This window comes from Nelumbo lutea, chromosome 6 (assembly GCF_056320005.1).
Source record: "Nelumbo lutea isolate HS-2025 chromosome 6, American lotus-T2T, whole genome shotgun sequence".
Taxonomy (NCBI): Eukaryota; Viridiplantae; Streptophyta; class Magnoliopsida; order Proteales; family Nelumbonaceae; genus Nelumbo; species Nelumbo lutea.
Genome location: NC_142689.1, coordinates 18,980,504 through 18,999,520, shown reverse-complemented (window position 1 = coordinate 18,999,520; position 19,017 = coordinate 18,980,504). Strand labels below are relative to the sequence as shown.

General features: G+C 37.1%; 2 protein-coding genes across 3 annotated transcripts in view; one reads left to right on the top strand and one right to left on the bottom strand.

Moving 5' to 3' along the window:
- Positions 1-818: 818 nt before the first annotated feature.
- LOC148847723 (uncharacterized) lies at positions 819-4,809 on the top strand. Its single transcript, XM_088952427.1, has 2 exons — positions 819-1,402; positions 2,720-4,809. Exon 2 carries the CDS (start codon positions 2,843-2,845, stop codon positions 4,595-4,597), a length of 1,755 nt encoding a protein of 584 aa, XP_088808553.1. The 5' UTR covers positions 819-1,402; positions 2,720-2,842; the 3' UTR covers positions 4,598-4,809.
- A 3,551-nt stretch (positions 4,810-8,360) lies between these two features.
- Positions 8,361-19,017, bottom strand: part of LOC148847722 (Chaperone DnaJ-domain superfamily protein) — a 45,272-nt gene continuing 34,615 nt past the window's right edge. For both annotated transcript variants that reach the window (XM_088951454.1, XM_088951455.1), the window contains exons 4-7: positions 15,281-15,516; positions 13,636-13,672; positions 8,900-8,957; positions 8,361-8,765 (exon numbers count right to left, since the gene is read on the bottom strand). In XM_088951454.1, coding sequence (XP_088807580.1) covers positions 8,686-8,765; positions 8,900-8,957; positions 13,636-13,672; positions 15,281-15,516 — 411 coding nt within the window. In that variant the 3' untranslated portion in view covers positions 8,361-8,685. The remainder of the gene's footprint in view (positions 8,766-8,899; positions 8,958-13,635; positions 13,673-15,280; positions 15,517-19,017) is intronic.

Below are 19,017 nucleotides of genomic sequence, written 5' to 3'. Positions count from 1 at the left end.
TCCCAGTCATCCTCCGGCTAGGAACATCCAAATAGCACACCACCAGTGCCGATTTCCGAAAAATCAACATCAATCCCAAACTCCACAAATAATTTACATTCCAATTGAAAGAAATCGATTCAATGAAAGCTTTCTCCTTTTTTTTCCTTTCTAATTTATCAAGGTTTGCAGATCAAACCAGCTCACCACACAACCAAATTCCAGGTCATCATCCAGCTAGGAACATCCAAATAGCGCACCATCAGTGCTTATTTCCAAAAAATCAACATCAATCCCAAATTCCACAAATAATTTACGTTCCGATTGAAAGAAATCGATTCTTTCTCTTTTTTTTTCTTCTAATTATCCAAGCCCACAATTACTAGAATTAATTATGAAAAAGTAGGGATACACACTATGCAGAATTCTGAATTTCAGCCCCCGTTACAACTAGTCCACTCCCCCTATAAACCACATCCTGCCCGTGAATTTAGCATCAATTCACGGTCAGGATGCATTCGCCCTGTACTTTGGGCCTAAAAAATTCTGGGCTGATTGGTACTTCTCCCAATTAATTATTGCCGCATGGTCTTTAAGAGCCCATTTTCATGGCTAAAGCACGTGGTTGGCAACAAAGTTTTTTCAACTTTCATCGTTCTTGTAGATAATGACGAAGTGCACAGAGAATCTGCTGTTGGGACTCAAGCCTCCAATCTCTTCCTTTGTGCATAACAATCATAAGAATCTACTCAGTGGACATGTCCTTGCATCTCAGTGGTGAATATGGACCGTTCTTTAAATTATGATAAGGGGCAATAACCTAGTCACCCGGAATTTTCAGGCCGGGCCGCTGAGATGGGCTGAGGCTGAGCTGCAATGATCACCGGAAATTGATCTCAAGCCTCCAAATCTCCTTTCTCTGCTCGACAAATAATCCTAATCCTACTGTCACATCGTCGCTATCATCTTGTGGGGCCGCTATGGCACTCAAAAGTAAACCACGCCACTGCTCAAATGAGAGCACGGGATCCATCTTCTCATCAAACACCTGACCAGCCAATTCGTTAATCGTTAAGGTGCAATAAACATACAATTACCTGTATGTAGTCTATTTCAAATTTTTGTGTTGACTGAACTACCCTTGAATTTTACTATAATGACTTATCTTGCCCTCATGGTGACCTAATCAACCCTAATCTTTCGTTATAATGCCGAGAGGGTTCTCTTTTTTTCGACTTTCCCTTTCTCTCCTTCTTCGTTTTCTTCAGTCCTTTCATGGCGAAAATCTTTGTTTTCCTGTAATCGAAGATTTCCATGGCGTCTCGTGATTTAAATCTATATGCCTTTCAGCTCATCTAGCTTTCTGTTCCCGTGTAGCATACTCTTATAGTCTTATCGTGGTCTTCGAGGCCTGGTATTCGAGGTAAGTTGAAAACGATGATGTGGAGTTTTTCATTCCTTTGGTTTTTAATTCTTGTCTAAGCACTTCTATCTTATTCTGGTTTGCCTCTGCTGTTAGATTTGATATATTAATTTTAGATAGAGGCCTTTTTTTTTCTTTTTGTGAAATCTCTTATATAATTTGGGATTTTTTTGGGGGTGTTTCCTTTCCCATATTTTTCTCTTCTTATTTTCGAAGGAAAATAGGAAGGAAAAAACAGGCTTTAATTCCTATGGTGCTCATATGCTAAAATAAATACCGGTCTTTTACCATTATTTCTGTTTTTTCAATCTTTAATAAGATAACTTTTTCGTTGTATGTTTAATTGTCTTTACTACCTAATTTTAAAATTTTCAGTAATTAGTTACCTTATGAAATCAAGATCTCTCAAGCTTTTCTTTTTTGCTAGTTTTTTTTTTTTTCTCTCTCCCCTTGGGCATGTCAGTTATTTCTGTTTTGTTAATTACGTTTTTTTTTTTATTAGTTGTTTTGTTAGTTAAGTTGTTCAGATTACTAACAACCAATTCTATGGAAGAACCAAAGTCATTTTTTGCCGTAAGGAACCAAAGTCTTCTTCCTTCAACTACAGAAATTGATATTGAGGAAAATTTAAACGGCATCTTTGTTTTCAGAACTGTAAAAACAGTTTCCCATAGGCTCTTGATACCGCATAATGGCAGATAAGGGTCTATTTAATCAGCTGGCACCCAAATAGTTAGGGTCAAGGCTGAGCTTGAGACACGGTCTCTAAAGTAGAGCCGAGATACAATATCTGTAGCTCCAGATTGATTCATGCCATGATTGGATAAGCACATGCTTTAAAATGATTACTTGTTTAGGAAAAACAGATGGCTTTTCATCTTTAACAGCGCTACTGCAATAAAGTTCAATTATGTACTATTATATGTATAATTAATAATCGATACGACTATATGATGTCTCAGACCATTTTATGTTTTGCCTGTTGCTTTTTTTTTTTTTGTCTATTGTGTTTATCTGGTTCTCAAAGATTGTAAAAAAAAAAAAAAACAAAAAAAACAAAAGAAGAAAAGGAAGGAAAAAAAAATCATACTTAATTGACCTGATTTTGGGTCTCAAGTTATCCTCACTGTGGTCCACTAAGGTGCATACTCTAAGCCTCCCCTATATATATTTCTTGGTTTTAGGGTATTAATACATTGCTTGCATATTTATTCATAATTAGGTGTCATGAATGATTACTTGCTGAAGTCTAGCTTCTTCCTTACAAGTAAATGCTTTGCTGCACTGCTGGCTGATGTAAAACCGGTTTTCTTGCAGTGGGTTGGATTATAACTTGGAAGGTCTCTTTAAGAGCCGTATATCAGAGTTTTGCAGTGTTGCACTCAATTATTTTTATGTAGATGTTCAGTACATAACATTCGAACTGGTGTACTTCTGGATATGGAAGATTATAACTTTGTTGTTGGTCAAGAATTCTCTGATGTCAAGGCTTTCCGGAGAACAATCAAAGAGGCTGCTATTGCCCAGCATTTTGAGCTTCGGATAATAAAGAGTGATTTGATTCGCTACCTTGCAAAGTGTGCAACTGAAGGTTGTCCATGGCGCATCCGTGCGGTTAAACTTCCTAATGTCCCAACATTTACAATAAGGAGCCTTGAAGGGACACATACTTGTGGCAAAAATGCACAGCATGGCCATCACCAGGCATCTGTAGATTGGATTGTGAATTTTATAGAGGAGCGACTGCGGGATAACATGAATTACAAGCCGAAAGATATATTGCAAGACATCCACAAACAATATGGGATCACCATTCCATACAAACAAGCTTGGCGGGCCAAGGAACGGGGGCTTGCAGCAATTTATGGATCTTCCGAGGAAGGTTATTGCCTCCTTCCTGCATATTGTGAGCAAATAATAAAAACTAATCCTGGAAGTATTGCACAGGTTTTCACTACAGGAGCTGATAATCGATTTCAACGCCTCTTTGTTTCCTTCTATGCATCCATCTATGGTTTTGTGAATGGTTGCTTACCCCTTATTGGGCTTGGTGGAATCCAGCTGAAAAGCAAGTACCTTGGCACCTTACTTTCAGCAACATCATTTGATGCTGATGGTGGGTTGTTTCCACTTGCTTTTGGTGTTGTTGATGTCGAAAATGATGAGAGCTGGATGTGGTTTTTGTCGGAATTGCATAAGCTTTTAGAGTTGAACACTGAGACCATACCTCAGCTCACATTCTTATCAAATGGACAAAAAAGTATCATAGATGCAGTGAGAAGGAAATTCCCAAGTGCATCTCATGGATATTGCATGCGCCATTTAAGTGAAAGCATTGGAAGAGAATTCAAGAATTCTAGGCTTGTCAATCTTCTATGGAAATCTGCCTATTCGATTACCACTATTGGGTTTAAAGAAAAAATGGCTGAAATTGAAGAGGTTTCTGCAGAAGCTGCCAAGTGGGTTAACCAAATTCCAGCTTCCCGTTGGGCACTAGCATACTTTGAAGGAACAAGGTTCGGTCATCTCTCATCAAATATTGAGGAGTTCAACAGATGGATTCTTGAAGCGCGAGAGCTACCCATAATCCAAGTGATTGAGCGAATTCACAGTAAACTGATGGCTGAGTTTGATGAACGGCGTGCCAGAGGCATGTCTTGGATGTCGGTACTTGCACCATCTGCTGAGAAACGCATGGCAGAAGCAATTAATAATGCATCTGGCTACCAGGTCCTTCGATCAGATGAAGTAGAATTTGAAGTAATATCTGCTGAACGATCAGACATTGTGAATATTGGGACCCGACGTTGTTCTTGTCGCGATTGGCAACTATATGGCTTGCCATGCTCCCACGCTGTTGCAGCACTCATCTCATGTAAAAAAGATGTCTATGAATTTTCAGAGAAGTGCTTTACAGTTGCTAATTACCGTGAAACATATTTACAAATGATACATCCCATTCCTGATAAAGGTGAATGGAATAATAAGATAAGTGAGGGTTCTACAGATGAAGACAATAGAGTTGTGCGGCCACCCAAGTTTCGACGCCCTCCAGGACGACCTGAAAAGAAGCGACTTTGTGTAGAGGACCTTAATCGGGAGAAGCATACTGTGCATTGTAGTCGGTGTAACCAAACCGGACATTATAAGACAACATGCAAAGCAGAGATTATTAAGAGTATAGAACAATTCTAGGGTGTTGTTAACTTTGAGCTGTCATATATAGATCTCTTGAATACTAGTGGTTCTCACAGATTTAGTGTCGTATATTGAAGCCATGCCCCATGCTTACCATTTACATAATGTAAAATTAGAAATATATAGTGTAAATGAGAATTCCCCACTGTATCCTAATCTTAATGTATTTGAAATCAACATTAGGAATTTTAACTAGTTATTTATGGCTATAGTCGGATTACTGTTGTCATCCCATTTCGGACCCAAGAACTATAATTTTGGGTTTTAGGTATATGTATGGAAAAAATATTACAAAACCTAAATCCATTGCCTGCAACCAGTTATGATCTAATCTGAGCTCTTGCTCCAGGGTTCTTATAGGCAAGCTAAATTGAGGTTTAGTTTATTGTTGTTACTTTTTATTAATATAGTTATTTTATTGTTTGGTTACTGGCCCATTACCAAAAATAACAGAAGAATATGAAGTTAATGATTTTCAATGCATTATTATTGGAAACTTGTGTTTTCACCAATTTTGAACATTGAATAGAAATCATCAGCATCATCCAAGCCTATCCGAACTATGGAGGATTGATTAAAAGAATCTTGTTTCACCTTTCCATTCTGATTAATGTCTATTGTTACTTGTTAGAGCTACGAACAGATTCTGATTAATGTCTATTGTTACTTGTTAGAGCTACGAACAGATTAGAGTCGAATGGGATACACCTTTCCGTTCTGATTGACTGTATCACATCTGTTGAGTTTAGATCAGACTCAAGTTGGATTTGGATATTGTACTTGTACACCATTAAATAATTAAATTAGATTATCAAAATATTATATATAATATTAATAAAATGAATTACAACTAACTTTTATATTGTATATCATAAATAAACTAACTTTATTAATTATTTGTACTCTTTTATTTGGTTTCGTATATTTTGTCCAAAAAAGCACTTGTTTTAGTAATTCATCTGGAAAGCACAGGCTCAAGCCAATTCATAATACAGTGGTTTTCATCTTTTTATTGTTTTTTAATTTGTGCTTAGTTGGTGAAGTTGGGAAAGAAGTTCAAACCCGGACCCGGGATATAGTCCCTTTTACATTATCCCAAGTGGTGTCAATTGGACTGGCTTTGGTCCACTCTGATCCAGTCTAGTGTGAGTCCATTACAAATGATCAAGTCTAATTCAATCTAATGAATATTTTGGATTATTTTGGATTGGTCCAATTCAATGTTTGGACCGTCCAATTTGTTCCAATTCGTTTTAATTTAAATTGGTTTCAATCCAAATCCAGTCCATTGATATATTCTTATCTTATTCGATGGATCACATATTGATTTAATCCAACCCAATCTAATATAAATTTCTTATGGGCGGACCAGGTCTAATCCAATCTAATAAATATTTTGGACCGGATTGATCTAATTCAATATGTCTTATTGGTCTATCTAATCCATCCAACCTTTGACTTGATAACCAATTATCCTTGCATATCCGCCCACAACCACAAACACGTAAACAAAATGAAAGGAAGAAAAGGGGACAAATTTCTACTAGTTGGTTCATCAGTGCCTGTTCTTATATGTAAAATAGAGTTCTAATTGGCTGAGCTGTTGATTCAGAGGAAATGGAATTCACAAGTATCAGGAGATACCTAAAGGAAAGTGGAAGTGCTCAAAGTCTAAGCACTTTTTGGACCATATTAGGGCTTCCTTATTATTGTTGAATACCCGCTTTTCCCTTATTTTTATTAAATAAAATTGGTATATTTAACATTAATCATCTACTTACTGTTTTGCCAATGAATGATTTATTTATTTGTTTCATGAGCAATATGATTCTACGAGTATGCCTCACATAATGTTCCTCATGCATTGGTGTTCAAGGCATGTGCAATATCTACCATAAGAAGCCGCCTAAGAACGCTGCACTTACATGTCAACCTTTGTCGTTCATGGTAATAGTATTCAACAAAATTACTTTTGCCGGGTCAAGGCATCAAATAATTTGTTTTGATTTCCTATATATATATGGTGCTGAATAATAGGGTTAACCATGCATGACAGTTTGTTAGCTTGTTGTGGTTGTTGACTATTGGAGTAATTAAGTTACTGGATTAAGTACTGTAGCTGATGCTATTAATAACCAAGCAACCTGGGTGCAGAATGGCAGTGTCTGCTCGACGCCCTGTGCAAGAATGGCATTATGGCAGTGTCAAAGTAGCTGCTTCGCTGTTTGAGGATATGCGAATACGGTTTACACCGACCCTCGAGCATTTTACTTCGTTGAGATAGAGAAGGGAAGCTGATGGAGGCCAAATACATCCTGGTTCAAGCACTCTGTTCGGGTGTTTTCTCAACGCCGTATACAATTCTAATTCAAGCACTCTGTTGTCTGATCCGAGGAAAAAATGGAGGAAGCAATGTGGGCTTTCGGCGAGATGCAAAGAAGGGGATGTGTTGCAGATGTAGCGAGACACACAATCCTGATAAGCGTATTCTGCAAGTAGGGGAAGATTAACAAGAGTTATGAACTTCTAGATAGTATGATCTAGCAAAGTTGCACTCCAAATTCGATGCCGTATTTACACATTTTACTGGCCCCTGAGAAAACTGGAAGAGTATGATTGCATTCCTGACCTCAGCATCTACAAAGCCTGTAAGTTAAGGGAGGTGCGAGATGGTGCTTAGGTGTGTTCAAACTTGGAATGACATGGCTGAAAGCACCCATCTGGATTCATGCCGTCATGCGTTTTTCTCGAATTGGTTTGTGAAAATAAGCTTGTTTTTACTGCTTGGACATGCTTTGATGCAGGTGTCATGCCACGACCAGGAACCTTTGTAAAACTAATATGCAGTCTCAGAAAACTGTACAACAAACAAATTGCGGCAGAGATACTAGAGGTGAGGAAGATGGCTGCTGACAGATGCTATTCAAGATGTATAAACGATGAAGTGAGAGGGGTTTGAAGGAAAAGGCTTAAGACAAAGGATGGAAGAGAATGGCTCATAGATGTCGGTGGGGTCGGGGTCAAGGGCGAGTTAACATTGCAATTTGAATCAGCAGATTGGTCCAATGTTGCTTAAATCAAAAGGTAAGTGGCTGAGAAGGGTTCCTCCTTGTTGCAGGTGATCTCTCCAATCCAGCTCTGTCAACCATAGGCATGGTCATAAGAACACGGGATCCAATGGTAGCTCTGGAGGTGGAAGTTGTCTGGGGTGAGTTAGAGGAACAGCATATCCATTTAAAAAGAGGATAGCCCCTGTGGAGATGACACCTAGGATTTATTCAATTGGACACAATGACTACTTTAAGAATTAGAGTAAGTTCACTGGTACTGGGCCAACTTTGCCATATCCCCAAAAAGGTGGTATTGACTCATTTAGGGGCCAAAGGTAGGATTTCTATCTACCTTGGCTGGACGCCTGGACCGAGTCGACTATTCTGTATTTTTTTATCAGCAACAGAAAGCATAGCTTTTATTAAAACAGAAGAGACCGAGTATTCTGTATTTTTAAACATTTGTTTCTATAGGTTCATTCTTATTCGTTTTAGCATACTAAACAGAGGAAAATTCACAATTTCCTTCAGTGTGTGTGTGTGTGTGTCATTGGGGGTTTCTTGCATATAGGCCTAGGGGTTTTCAACTTACCGTCTTGTTCATTGCAAGTTGATTTTCTAATTTCTATTCACCGATCTGCCTGCTTCTGTGCATTCCTGTCTGAGGGTGTAATATCTATTACTTGGTGTGAGTGCATGCGTGCACGAGAGACAGGAATGATAATTTTATATTTATTTGGATCAGGTTAACTATAAGTTACAAAGATTGCTCATACACCAGAGAAGCAATTGTAAAGATACACAAAAGTCCATTCCGTATGGTAAACTCAGTGTTGGTCCATTGAGATCAGATTGCTCGCAAGATGCAATTTTTATCTCTCCAAATTCTGAAAATGTCCACAAAGAATATGCCGAAGATGAATCAACTTTCACCTTGAAAATGTACTGCCATTAGTGCAAGGTGTACATTGACAAATTTTCTGCCTGCGTAACTGTCGTTCAAGTAACAAAATCCCTTTGATAGTTTTTGGTTGTTCACAACTTGCCTTGCTTCCTTTCTAATTTTATGGCCTCATATGACGTCAACACCTCTTTAAACTTTGCCTCAGCAGCCTCTGCAATGAAATGAATCAAGTTCCCAATTCCAATTGAACAAAGTAGATGAAAAGAACAATGAAAACTAGTCTAGTGAATCCAATTCCACAGCGAATTATTAAAATAATTCAGACAATGGTGACTCAATGCTTACCTTTATTATCTTGGTTTTGATCTGGGTGGTACTGTTTTGCCTTCTCTCTAAAAGCTGTCTGCAGACAAAAAAAAGTATGGCATTGTTTTCATATTGGGAATATTATACTTGGTAGTAAGCACATATCATGTGTTTATTATGTAAAGTGCCTAGCCATGGTAAAATGTCTATGCAACAGAATCTGATTCATATGATCAAAAAGTACATTGTTTTGGCCGTGAGCTTTCTGTAGAGAATCAACCAGAATTCCAAAAAACCATAATAAGCAGCAGATCAAGAATTTTCCTTTATCATTTTGAGTAGCTAGCTAGCTAAACCTCATCCACACTAACAAGCTTCTTTCCTTGGAAACCCTAAAATTTACTGTGCAGTAAATCTGTGGCAAACTGATGGCAGGCATTAAAATATAAATTACCCAATTTAGCCCAGCTCATCATCTTATGTTAAAGCTAGAACAAGGATTTCTTAGCTGCCACCCAACTCAAAAGGTTAAAATGAATTTTGATGGTTGCATCTTTGGAAAACCAGAGAATAGGGCTACAATTGCTCTCTATTCAGAGGTCCAATTGGATATGAAGACTCATCAAGAGCACAATTGTTGGCAGCACTACATGGGCTGAGGTTGGGCAAGACTCCAATAGAAAAATATAACAGTGAAGGGATATTCCATAGTAGTGGGATGGCTGAAGCACAACACTCAAGGAACATGAATATACAGATGTGTTAAGAGAAGTTAGAAAGCTGGTTGCTGATAATAATGATTACATTGCAACGAGTGCCTAGGAGTGCAAACAGCATGGCTGTTGGCTTAGCTAGGCAAGGGGCAAATACAGATCAAACATTCTGGGGGAGGTTCCAAAGGAACCTAATTTATAAGACAAAGATCAAAGTGCTTGTGGCTGAAAGAGGGAGATAACAATACTATTTTTTTCACAAAATGGCAAATGCAGCATGAGAACACTGTAAAAAGATTGGTAGTAAATGTTGAAACAATTGAAAAAGAGGCCAGTACTAAAAATCATAGTTGACCATATGCAAACCTCTATTAAGAAAAATGGAAACAAATATCAAAACTAGATTGCTTGGTTTTGTGGCTTTCTCATTAGAACAAGCAAGGCAATTGGAAAGAAGTTTTAGCAAGGAGGTGTAGGAGGCAATTAAAGAGATGGAGGGGGATAATGCACCAGGCCCAGATGGTTTTACAACTGCATTCTGTAAGTGGTGTTAGGATTTTGATAGAGAGCACGTGATGAGAGTATTTGATGAATTACACTCCTCAGCAGCTTTGGAGAGATGTTTAAATTCCATATTCGTCACCCTTCTCCCAAAGAAGAAAGGGGCTAGGAAGCTTAGAGACTATGGGCCTACTAGTCCCATTGGTAGCATTTATAAAATCATTTCTAAGGTCTTAGCAAAAAATTGAATCTGTATTGGGGGCTATAATTTCTGACTGTCCACGAGAATAAGACAAGGGGACCCACTGTCCCCCTTTTTTTATTTATCTGTATTATGGAAATGCTAATAGAATGGTGAAGAGGGCTGTAGTGGGAGGACTCTTGGAAGGTTTTCAATAGGGGAAGAAAGGGCTGAGGTACCTACATTGCAATTTACTGATGATACACTGTTTTTCTTCGATGCTTCTCACAACCAGTTGGAGTATGCTATGGCAATACTCAGATGGTTTGAGGTGGTGATTGACTTACATGTAAATACTCATTAAACTTAACTGTTGGTAGTGAGGGAAGTGCAAGACTTGGGACAGTGGGCAAAGGAGTAGGGTTGTAAATGTGGAGAAGTTGCCGACAAAATATTTAGGGATGCACTTAGGAGCTAAATGCAATTAAAAAGCTATGGAAACCAATTCTAGATAGAGTTGAGAGGAGATTTGCATCATGGAAAGCAGTGTATTATCGTCTATTCCAGTGTATTTGCTTTTTGTCTACCCAATCCAAGTGGGTATAGCAACAACCATTGAAAAGAGAGTGAATTTTTTTCATGGAAGGGATGGAAAGAGAAAAAATATCATCTGATCAATTGGGTCAAGGTATGCAAACCAAAGAAGTTTGGAGGTTTGGGTGTAAGGAGGTGGAAGAATGTGAATAATGCCATGTTAAACAAATGGTTTTGGAGGATTGATGAACAACAGAGCTTTGGAAGAGGGTGATACAGGCTAAGTAGGGATAAGGAATATGAGATGGGATACAGGAGATGCTCACCAAAAATATGGCCGTTCTATTTGGAAAGGAATAGAAAAGTGTATGGTCTGTTCACTAAAAGCCTGATACTCTGAAATGAGGTTGGAAATGGGCAAAAAGTGAAATTCTGGAAGGAGTGTTGGTGTAGCAATAGACCCTTAATGGAAGTGTTCCCTGCTTTGTTTGAACTAGCCTCCAATAAAGAAGTGTGGCTGGCTGCATGCAGGTGTAGAGCGGTGGTATTGTGTAAGTACCTCAGTTCAGGAGGAATGCAAACGATTGAGTAAGTAGAACTCATGGTAGAATTGTTGCAGATGTTATATGGCACTCGAGTGGACTATAACAAAAGATAAAAGGGTATAGTCTTGGGAGAAGGCTGACAAATTCTCTGTTAGATCTGTATGCAACTATTTGGCCAGATTAATTTGAGCAAGAATTCCCTACCAACACTATATGGTGCAAGAATATCCCCTATGAAAGTATCATTTTTGTGGACTGCCTATTTGAATAGAATTCTTACAAGAGATAATCTGTTGAAGATAGGTATAACGTATAAACCTGGCTAATGCAAATCATGTGTTTTGTAATGGCTGTGCTCAGAAACAGTGGATCATTTGCTACTCCACTGTAGCTTTGCTTACACGATTTGTATCGGGAATTTGGCTCTGCTTTCAGTAAGAAGTTGTTGGCCAGAATTTATTGTAGATTTTATGAAGGGGTGAAGATTGGAGGGTCTGAGTAAGACGGGAAAGGTTGCCTGGAGTATGGTTCCTGTGGCTGTTTTGTGGGTTATATGGCAGGAAAGAATACAAGGATATTCCAAAACAAAGCTTAGCAGAATCAGTGGTGCAGAAAATAGTAGGAAAACTGTGTTCTTGGTTGGCTATTCACTAGTATTTTAAAGAAAGACATTATAATTCATTTGTTCTATATGACACTTTTTTGTAAACAGTCATGGATTGGTGTTATAGTGATCTTTGGGGGCAGATGTTTTGTAATTTTCCTATGAACAGCTTCTTGTTGTACAGTTTTTATTATACTTAATAAAATCATATACTTAACCTCTTCTAAGACAAAAATCGATTAAACTTTTATTGTTACTGTTCCAAAAAAACTTTTTAATTAAAGGTACAAGCACCTGAACTGGAGCAAGTTTATAGGACATTGGGGCAGAGAGGATTAGACTAAATTGTGAGGATGAGGCTTTGCATCTTGAGTGCATTAACCCAACTAAGCCTTATTGCATCTATTTCAAGTCAGTTAGGTCGAGTGTTTCCCATTAGAATTTAAGATTAATGGTGTTCCTCTGGCAATATATTCTCCCCACTGTAATTTTTAAGTGCACTTGTATGTGCAGTGGTTTATGATAAGGGCCATGAAAGATGTTTTCTTGGATAAGTGACATAAGTCAGTAGTCAACCAACATTTTGGGACCATTATTCTGGAGGACTAGGAACAATATAAATCAATAGTCAAGGACCAAATTTTAGGGACTGTTTTCCATCAAAACGAATTGACACAAACAAAGCAAGGATGAATATTGTGGTCCAAGATGAATGTACCTATTGAATGAGGACCTGTGTACTTAGCATTCTTTTTTTTATATATATGAGAGAGAGACTAGGAGTGAATATATGGATTAGTCAGAAGCAAGGGGCTAATAGGGAACACTGTTTTTGAGCTCTGTTGTAAGATTGTAAAGCAAATACTGGGTGGAATGTTATTGGACATTGGGGTAGCCTCTAATTCTCATATCTTTTTATTAATAAAATCACTTTCACTGATCAAAATATATATATGGATTAGTCAGTGTCAAATCATGTAAAAAACCCATTTAATTAAACTGCTAAGCCCAATGTTCAAAGAACCAGGCCAGGCATAGAACCAGAGAAGGGAGAGGTCACAGGTCAAAGGTTCAACCAGGGTCGAACCAGAGGTCAAACTGTGATGACATGGTATATACATATATACTATGGGTCATATAAATACTGTATATAATATATTTTACAGTTTTTAATATACTTAAATATGGTGGATGATTGGCAAGTTCCTTAATTTTTAAAACAAATGACTAGGGTTCAAGTCTTTTAATTTACATTTTCTTTAAAATATGTGTAAAAGAGTAATATGTACAATAAAGAGTCATTACTTAACACAAGTAAAGAGGTGGACTAGTGGTAATTAAACAAGAAATGAAAATAAGAGGTCATGGGTTCAAGTCCTGTTAAACACATTTTAAATTTTCAATTATTTAAGGACCTCAGCGGTTTCATGAAACCGGGACTAATTCACCGGCTTTCTGGTTAAACTGGACTGTCATCCAGTTTTCACTGGGTTTATAGCAAATATGGTTATTGGGGTGTGACTGAACCACCAGGTCCCAGGTCCCCGTTCAACCGGTCCAACCAGTTGGTCTGATCTGGTTTCCTAAACACTGACTAAACCTAGATTAATAAATGACTCTTAGAAACATTTTCAGAAACCAAACACTATAATTTTATAGCACCAATTTTGGCATCAGAAAAATGATATAAAGAATACCTTAATCTCAGCATCCGTGTATGGTTTTGTTCTTAATCTGTTATAAAGGAGAAAACAATTTTGTTAATGGCCCAACGTATAAATGTTGCCATTGAAATAGTAATGCAATACAAAATTACACACACTAAATGCATTAAAATTTTAATCAAAATAAATGCATTAAAATAACCCATGGATGGTAGCCATTACTGTTGCCAGAATAATCACTATAATCTAGAACTTAATATCAAGATGTAGAGAACTGTTCTCTTCAGCAGAAAATGAATTCCCAGGAAAACTTTCAGGGAGAAGCCTAAAATTTTCCATTACCTCATTACTAAAGAACAAAACTATACAAAATTCCAATTCCTTTGTGTGTGTGTACGTGTGTATACCCTTTACATTATATGGATGATACACATAAACCAAGACCTTCTATATTATGATTTTCCTGATGAAACCATAATTTTGAAATTTCAGCAAAAAAGGAAAAACTACATTGCTCCTGTGGTCTATGACTCTATGATTCTAGGATTCCTTTTGCTACATGTTGGGAACCATGGAAGGAGCAAATAGGAGAGGCATTCAAGATTCTCATAGGCCTCATCTTGTGCTGCCATTGTTATCTTTTGAATTATTGGGCTCTTTTTCTCAATGAGCATTAAGGGTTGAGATTTGAGAGGCAAAATGTTCTATAGGTGGTATTTTGCCTTGGGTGTAAAGCACAGTATACTGTAAAGATTTTTGGGCTATGGTCCTTTATGTGCATCTTTTGGCTCTCTTAATCATTCACAAATCTTGGTTACATGTGAACAAAGAACATCTATCAAGCTCCAATCAATGTATGAGCTGTAAATGCTACACATAAGTCTTACATGTGGGACCATGTTGTCCTAGTAAATGGGGACAATTTGTTCCCCTCTTTGATCTAAAATATAAATAAATAAATTACAATGAGAAATTCTGCCTTCTTGCCAATTTAGAAGCATAGGATATAAAGAATGAGTTGGACATGGAAATAATCAAAATACAACTTTTTTATACTTGTAATCAAAATACAACTTGAATTCTGTGTGTGTGTGTGTGTGTGTGTGTGGAAAGGGTTAAATGGATAAGGATATAAAAAGGTACCTTTCACAAGTTCTCAATTAAGGGCTTATGGATGTAATGACCATAAAAGGTGATGACAAGCACATCCAGATACTCCCTTCTTAAGAGAAGCCCATCACAACACAAATATCTTGATCGCCATATGTTCATGAATAGTGAATCTTATGTACAATAACAATGCCTCTTTTTTATCTACTTAATTTGGCTTCAATGAGCTCTCTAATTTACAAGGATGAAGACAACACAAGAAATAATCACACAAAGGAAAACAAAACAGGATGTCTATTTTCTCAGAACAGACAAAAGTGCAATGCCACCTGAAGGCCCAAAAGATATTCTAGAAATACATATAATTATATCTGATCTACTCATTTTCAGAACCTTAGGGATTGTACATTTTATTAATAACTTAATTTCCAAAGGTAACTGTCCCCCCCCCTAGAACAACAGAATCACTTTCCAGTTGTTTCCCTCTTTCTCTATACAAGTATGAATAAAATGGACAAGTAAAAATAACTTAGATATTTTGCTGACCTAGCTTCCTATTGTCCCTTACCTGTTGAGGCCCAAAACTGAATAGTGATGTGACAATGAATAGCTTCCACTTTCTCTGGGGGTTGCCCTGGAATTAGATCTTCGGTCTCTGTAGGATGTATCAGTCTTCCAATACCAATCATCACGCTGAAAATGTTGATGATATGCTCCTGGGCCATTTTCTCTCCAACTCTCATAGCTCTTCTTATATTTATTCCTTTCTCTGTTGAACACACTTTGCATACGTCTTATACGCTCCTACAAAAGACACAGGAAAGAGATCACCATAAAATGAGGTATTTACACAAAAAACCATAATCAAGGAATATGTGCAAGCAATATCTCAACTGCTCAGCATAGACCTGGGGGCAAAATTTTTGCAAGTCAAAGAAGCAATATAGTACTGTAAAGGATATCCATTCATCACTGTTAGATTGCATTAAAAAAAAAACACTAGTGGATTGGATGATGGATCATCCTGAATTTGAAAATTTGGAGATCATCATTTGGAAGCAAGTTTTAGTCCTCTTTAGATCTGGTTGTTGAAGATGTTTAGTTATATGGTCTATATTTACTTTGTATGTAAGCTTTGTTCTTTCAAGGTGAAACTTCATCACCTTATATTGTAATATCTTTTTTTTAATAAAATTTTTACATTATTATCGTGAACAAATAATTGCAAGTCAAGATAGCCTGAAGAACTGTTTATGAGATATTTGGAACAATGACTGATGTAGTTGAAGCATGCAGAACAAACTCAAGGAAAGCGAAACATGTTATCCACACAGAACAGATGTGAGATTGAGTGAACTACCTTCCAGTTACTCCCATTCTTATATCAGTCTCGTGATGTTGAAAAGAAGACAGGATCCTTGAAAAGCTCCAACTATAGTGCCCTTAACTTATTGCATATATAAGATATATAACCACAAAATTTCTATCAATATGGCACCTCCGGGACATACTAGAATGAAAGATGATTTTAGTTTGAACCAGCATAGTCAATGCATCCAGACACTGTCATGTTCTTTCCCAGGTGATTTATGGTTTGATCTGATTAAAGTGTCATACAATTCAACATGGACAATGACCCTTTTGGCAATTCAACAATGGGTTTTAGGCCATTGAGGCCCAAGTGTGGTTCAGTGGTTCATTGACACCAAAACAATATAGTAAAAAGAAAGCTAGATATACATTATAAATAAATAGATAAAGAGACCACTAACAATGACATTTTCCAGAAATGCAAAACACTATCAATCTATGGCTAGGGACTATTGGACTACAATAAGAAAATATTTAAATAAAGGTTAATATAAGAATAATCTAAAGTGTCAGGCAATTTTTCTGAAAAAGAGGTCTTTTTTCCACAAATTTGCCTATTTGTTAGATTATTTATTTTTCTTATCCAAGGCCTGCTACACATTCATCCATCATAGACTATGGCATAGTTTTTTTCCTTTTTCCTTTTCTTTTCTGTTGATGATTGATGTTTCTGATTTTATTAATGTAATAAAAAGTGCTATAATATGTTTCATATGATTATGGCATAGGTCTTTGGGACTACTAGGTCTCTAGTGGCTTATTCTGTCAAATTAGGGGCTCATTGACCGGGTATTTCCCTCCAAGAATCCATGTCTTGAACGGCTGAAGTCCTAGCAGTGCTAAATGGCCTCCTTATCACAAGAAGACTAGGCCTGACCAACCTGGTGGTCAAAGGTGACTCTAGCAACACAATAAAGTGGCTTGGGGAGGAGGACCTTGGAGACTGGCTCACTACCTAGACGAGGCTAGAGATCAGTTATACTCCTTGAATGCATCTTCAATCTGGATTCCCAGGACTATAAACTCTGTAGCAGATAATTTAGCCAAGTCTGGTGCTCACAGAGAAAACTTTTATGGTGATAGTATAATGCCTATGTAACCTGTGTGAGACTACCCTTTTTTACATCATCTCATGTACTTGTTTTCTCTATAATAAAGTTACTCTTTTTCTCAAAAAGAATTCCATGTCTTGAACATCTTTGGCACAATTTAAGGATGACAGATGCAAGTGGAGTACCTTTGTAACTTGAGTTTCACATGTATATCCAGATTCCTTCAAACTGTAGTTAGACAAAAGTACCATCAGTGATCCAGAGGTCTGAGGCCTGAGGAAAGAACTCTCAATGAATACAACAAAAGCTCCTTTGAGAAGAAGGATTATCAATTTGCCAAATTTTTTGAGTGGCTCTGCATAGACCAAAATGTTCCACCAAGAAGGCACACCCTGTCTTGTTAGAAGGTTTGAAGGCAACCAATATAGAGGATACCACTTGGGCTGGGCTACATTATGGACAAATTTGGCAGTTAGTAAGAATGGATAAGTGGTATAAACATTTGATTCTTCTTCTTTTTTTTTATACTTGTGGTATAAAATACTCTGGGAGCTGTCACCAGGTGAGAAAGATGCGCTTACATTTAGTGAATTATAAGACACTTGTAACAATGTATAAACCCCTGTATTTTTTTTTCTGTAAGTTAATAATAATCCTATTATTTTTTCATAATTAATAATAATCCTATTAATAAAAGCAACTAAAGTGGAAACTAAACCAAATGTATTTAGATAAAAAAAAAGCAGATAATAAGGTAGCTGCAAAAAAAAAAAAAAAAAAAACACTTAACAGGTCTCAAAACATCATTGAAGTACAGTCAACATCATGCAAGGATCATCATACTGAAGGGTACCCACTTTCTTTCACAGATCAATAATAAATGCATTGCTAAGTCTACTTCAGACTTCAGAGCATGTCAGGTTTACTCCTAGAAACTACAATTTTTTATCAGCAGAAAATAATTTTATTAATGTAATTTGAAGTTTACAAGAAGATGGGTGTAGGATCCACTCTTGCAGTACAAGAGTTCACAGTTCTGCCTAAAACAAATATTGTCTTACAGCCCCTTGTTTCTGCCATTTCATTTGCCGTTCTTCTCACCCATTTAAAGGTAACATTTAGCTCCCTTATTAAGTTCTCAATCTCCCTAAATTTATACCAGAACACCCATGGGATTTGGGTACTGCATCTTGTCCAGGAAATGACTAGCCGAGAGGCTGAGAGTCCCCTTCCACTTCTAAATTGTGGAACCCAAGTTGTTTAGTGAGTTTTAATCCTAGAAATTACAATTTTTCAATGGTTGAAAGAAAGAAAGTTATAGAATTTATTGAACTATGTACCGTTAACTAAGTAGTAATCTGTTTGGTGATTTCAACAGGCCAGCTATACAAACATATCATGCTCCTAATTTATGCCACTGAAACAAGTTATTGACAAAAGCAACTAATAGTGACCAAATAACCAACTAATCTCCTTTACTTTTGGGAAGTTAGTCTCTTGGACTGCTGCTGTGAAAGGGGTTCAACCAAGGGTCTTGGGTGCCCAGCTGTTGGCAGGTGATATCTTGTAGTGTTTTCTTGGTTTTAGGCCCCAGTTATATTGAGGGGCCGATTGTACTCTGTATTCTGGTTCTTTTTAATAATATTTACCTTACCATTTTCTAAAAAAAAACCAATGTTGTCAGACAGAGTGGACCAAACAGTCAGACTGCCAGACCCAGGAACCAGCAGCTAAAATGGTTTAGGCTAACCACTTAGCTGGTATCATAAAGTTCTTTGAAATATAAACTTAGTTAAACCTACCTTAAATATATGGATTATGTGGATTCAACTATGATACTGGAAAAACTTGTAACCACTAAGTACTTAACCAGTATCATAAA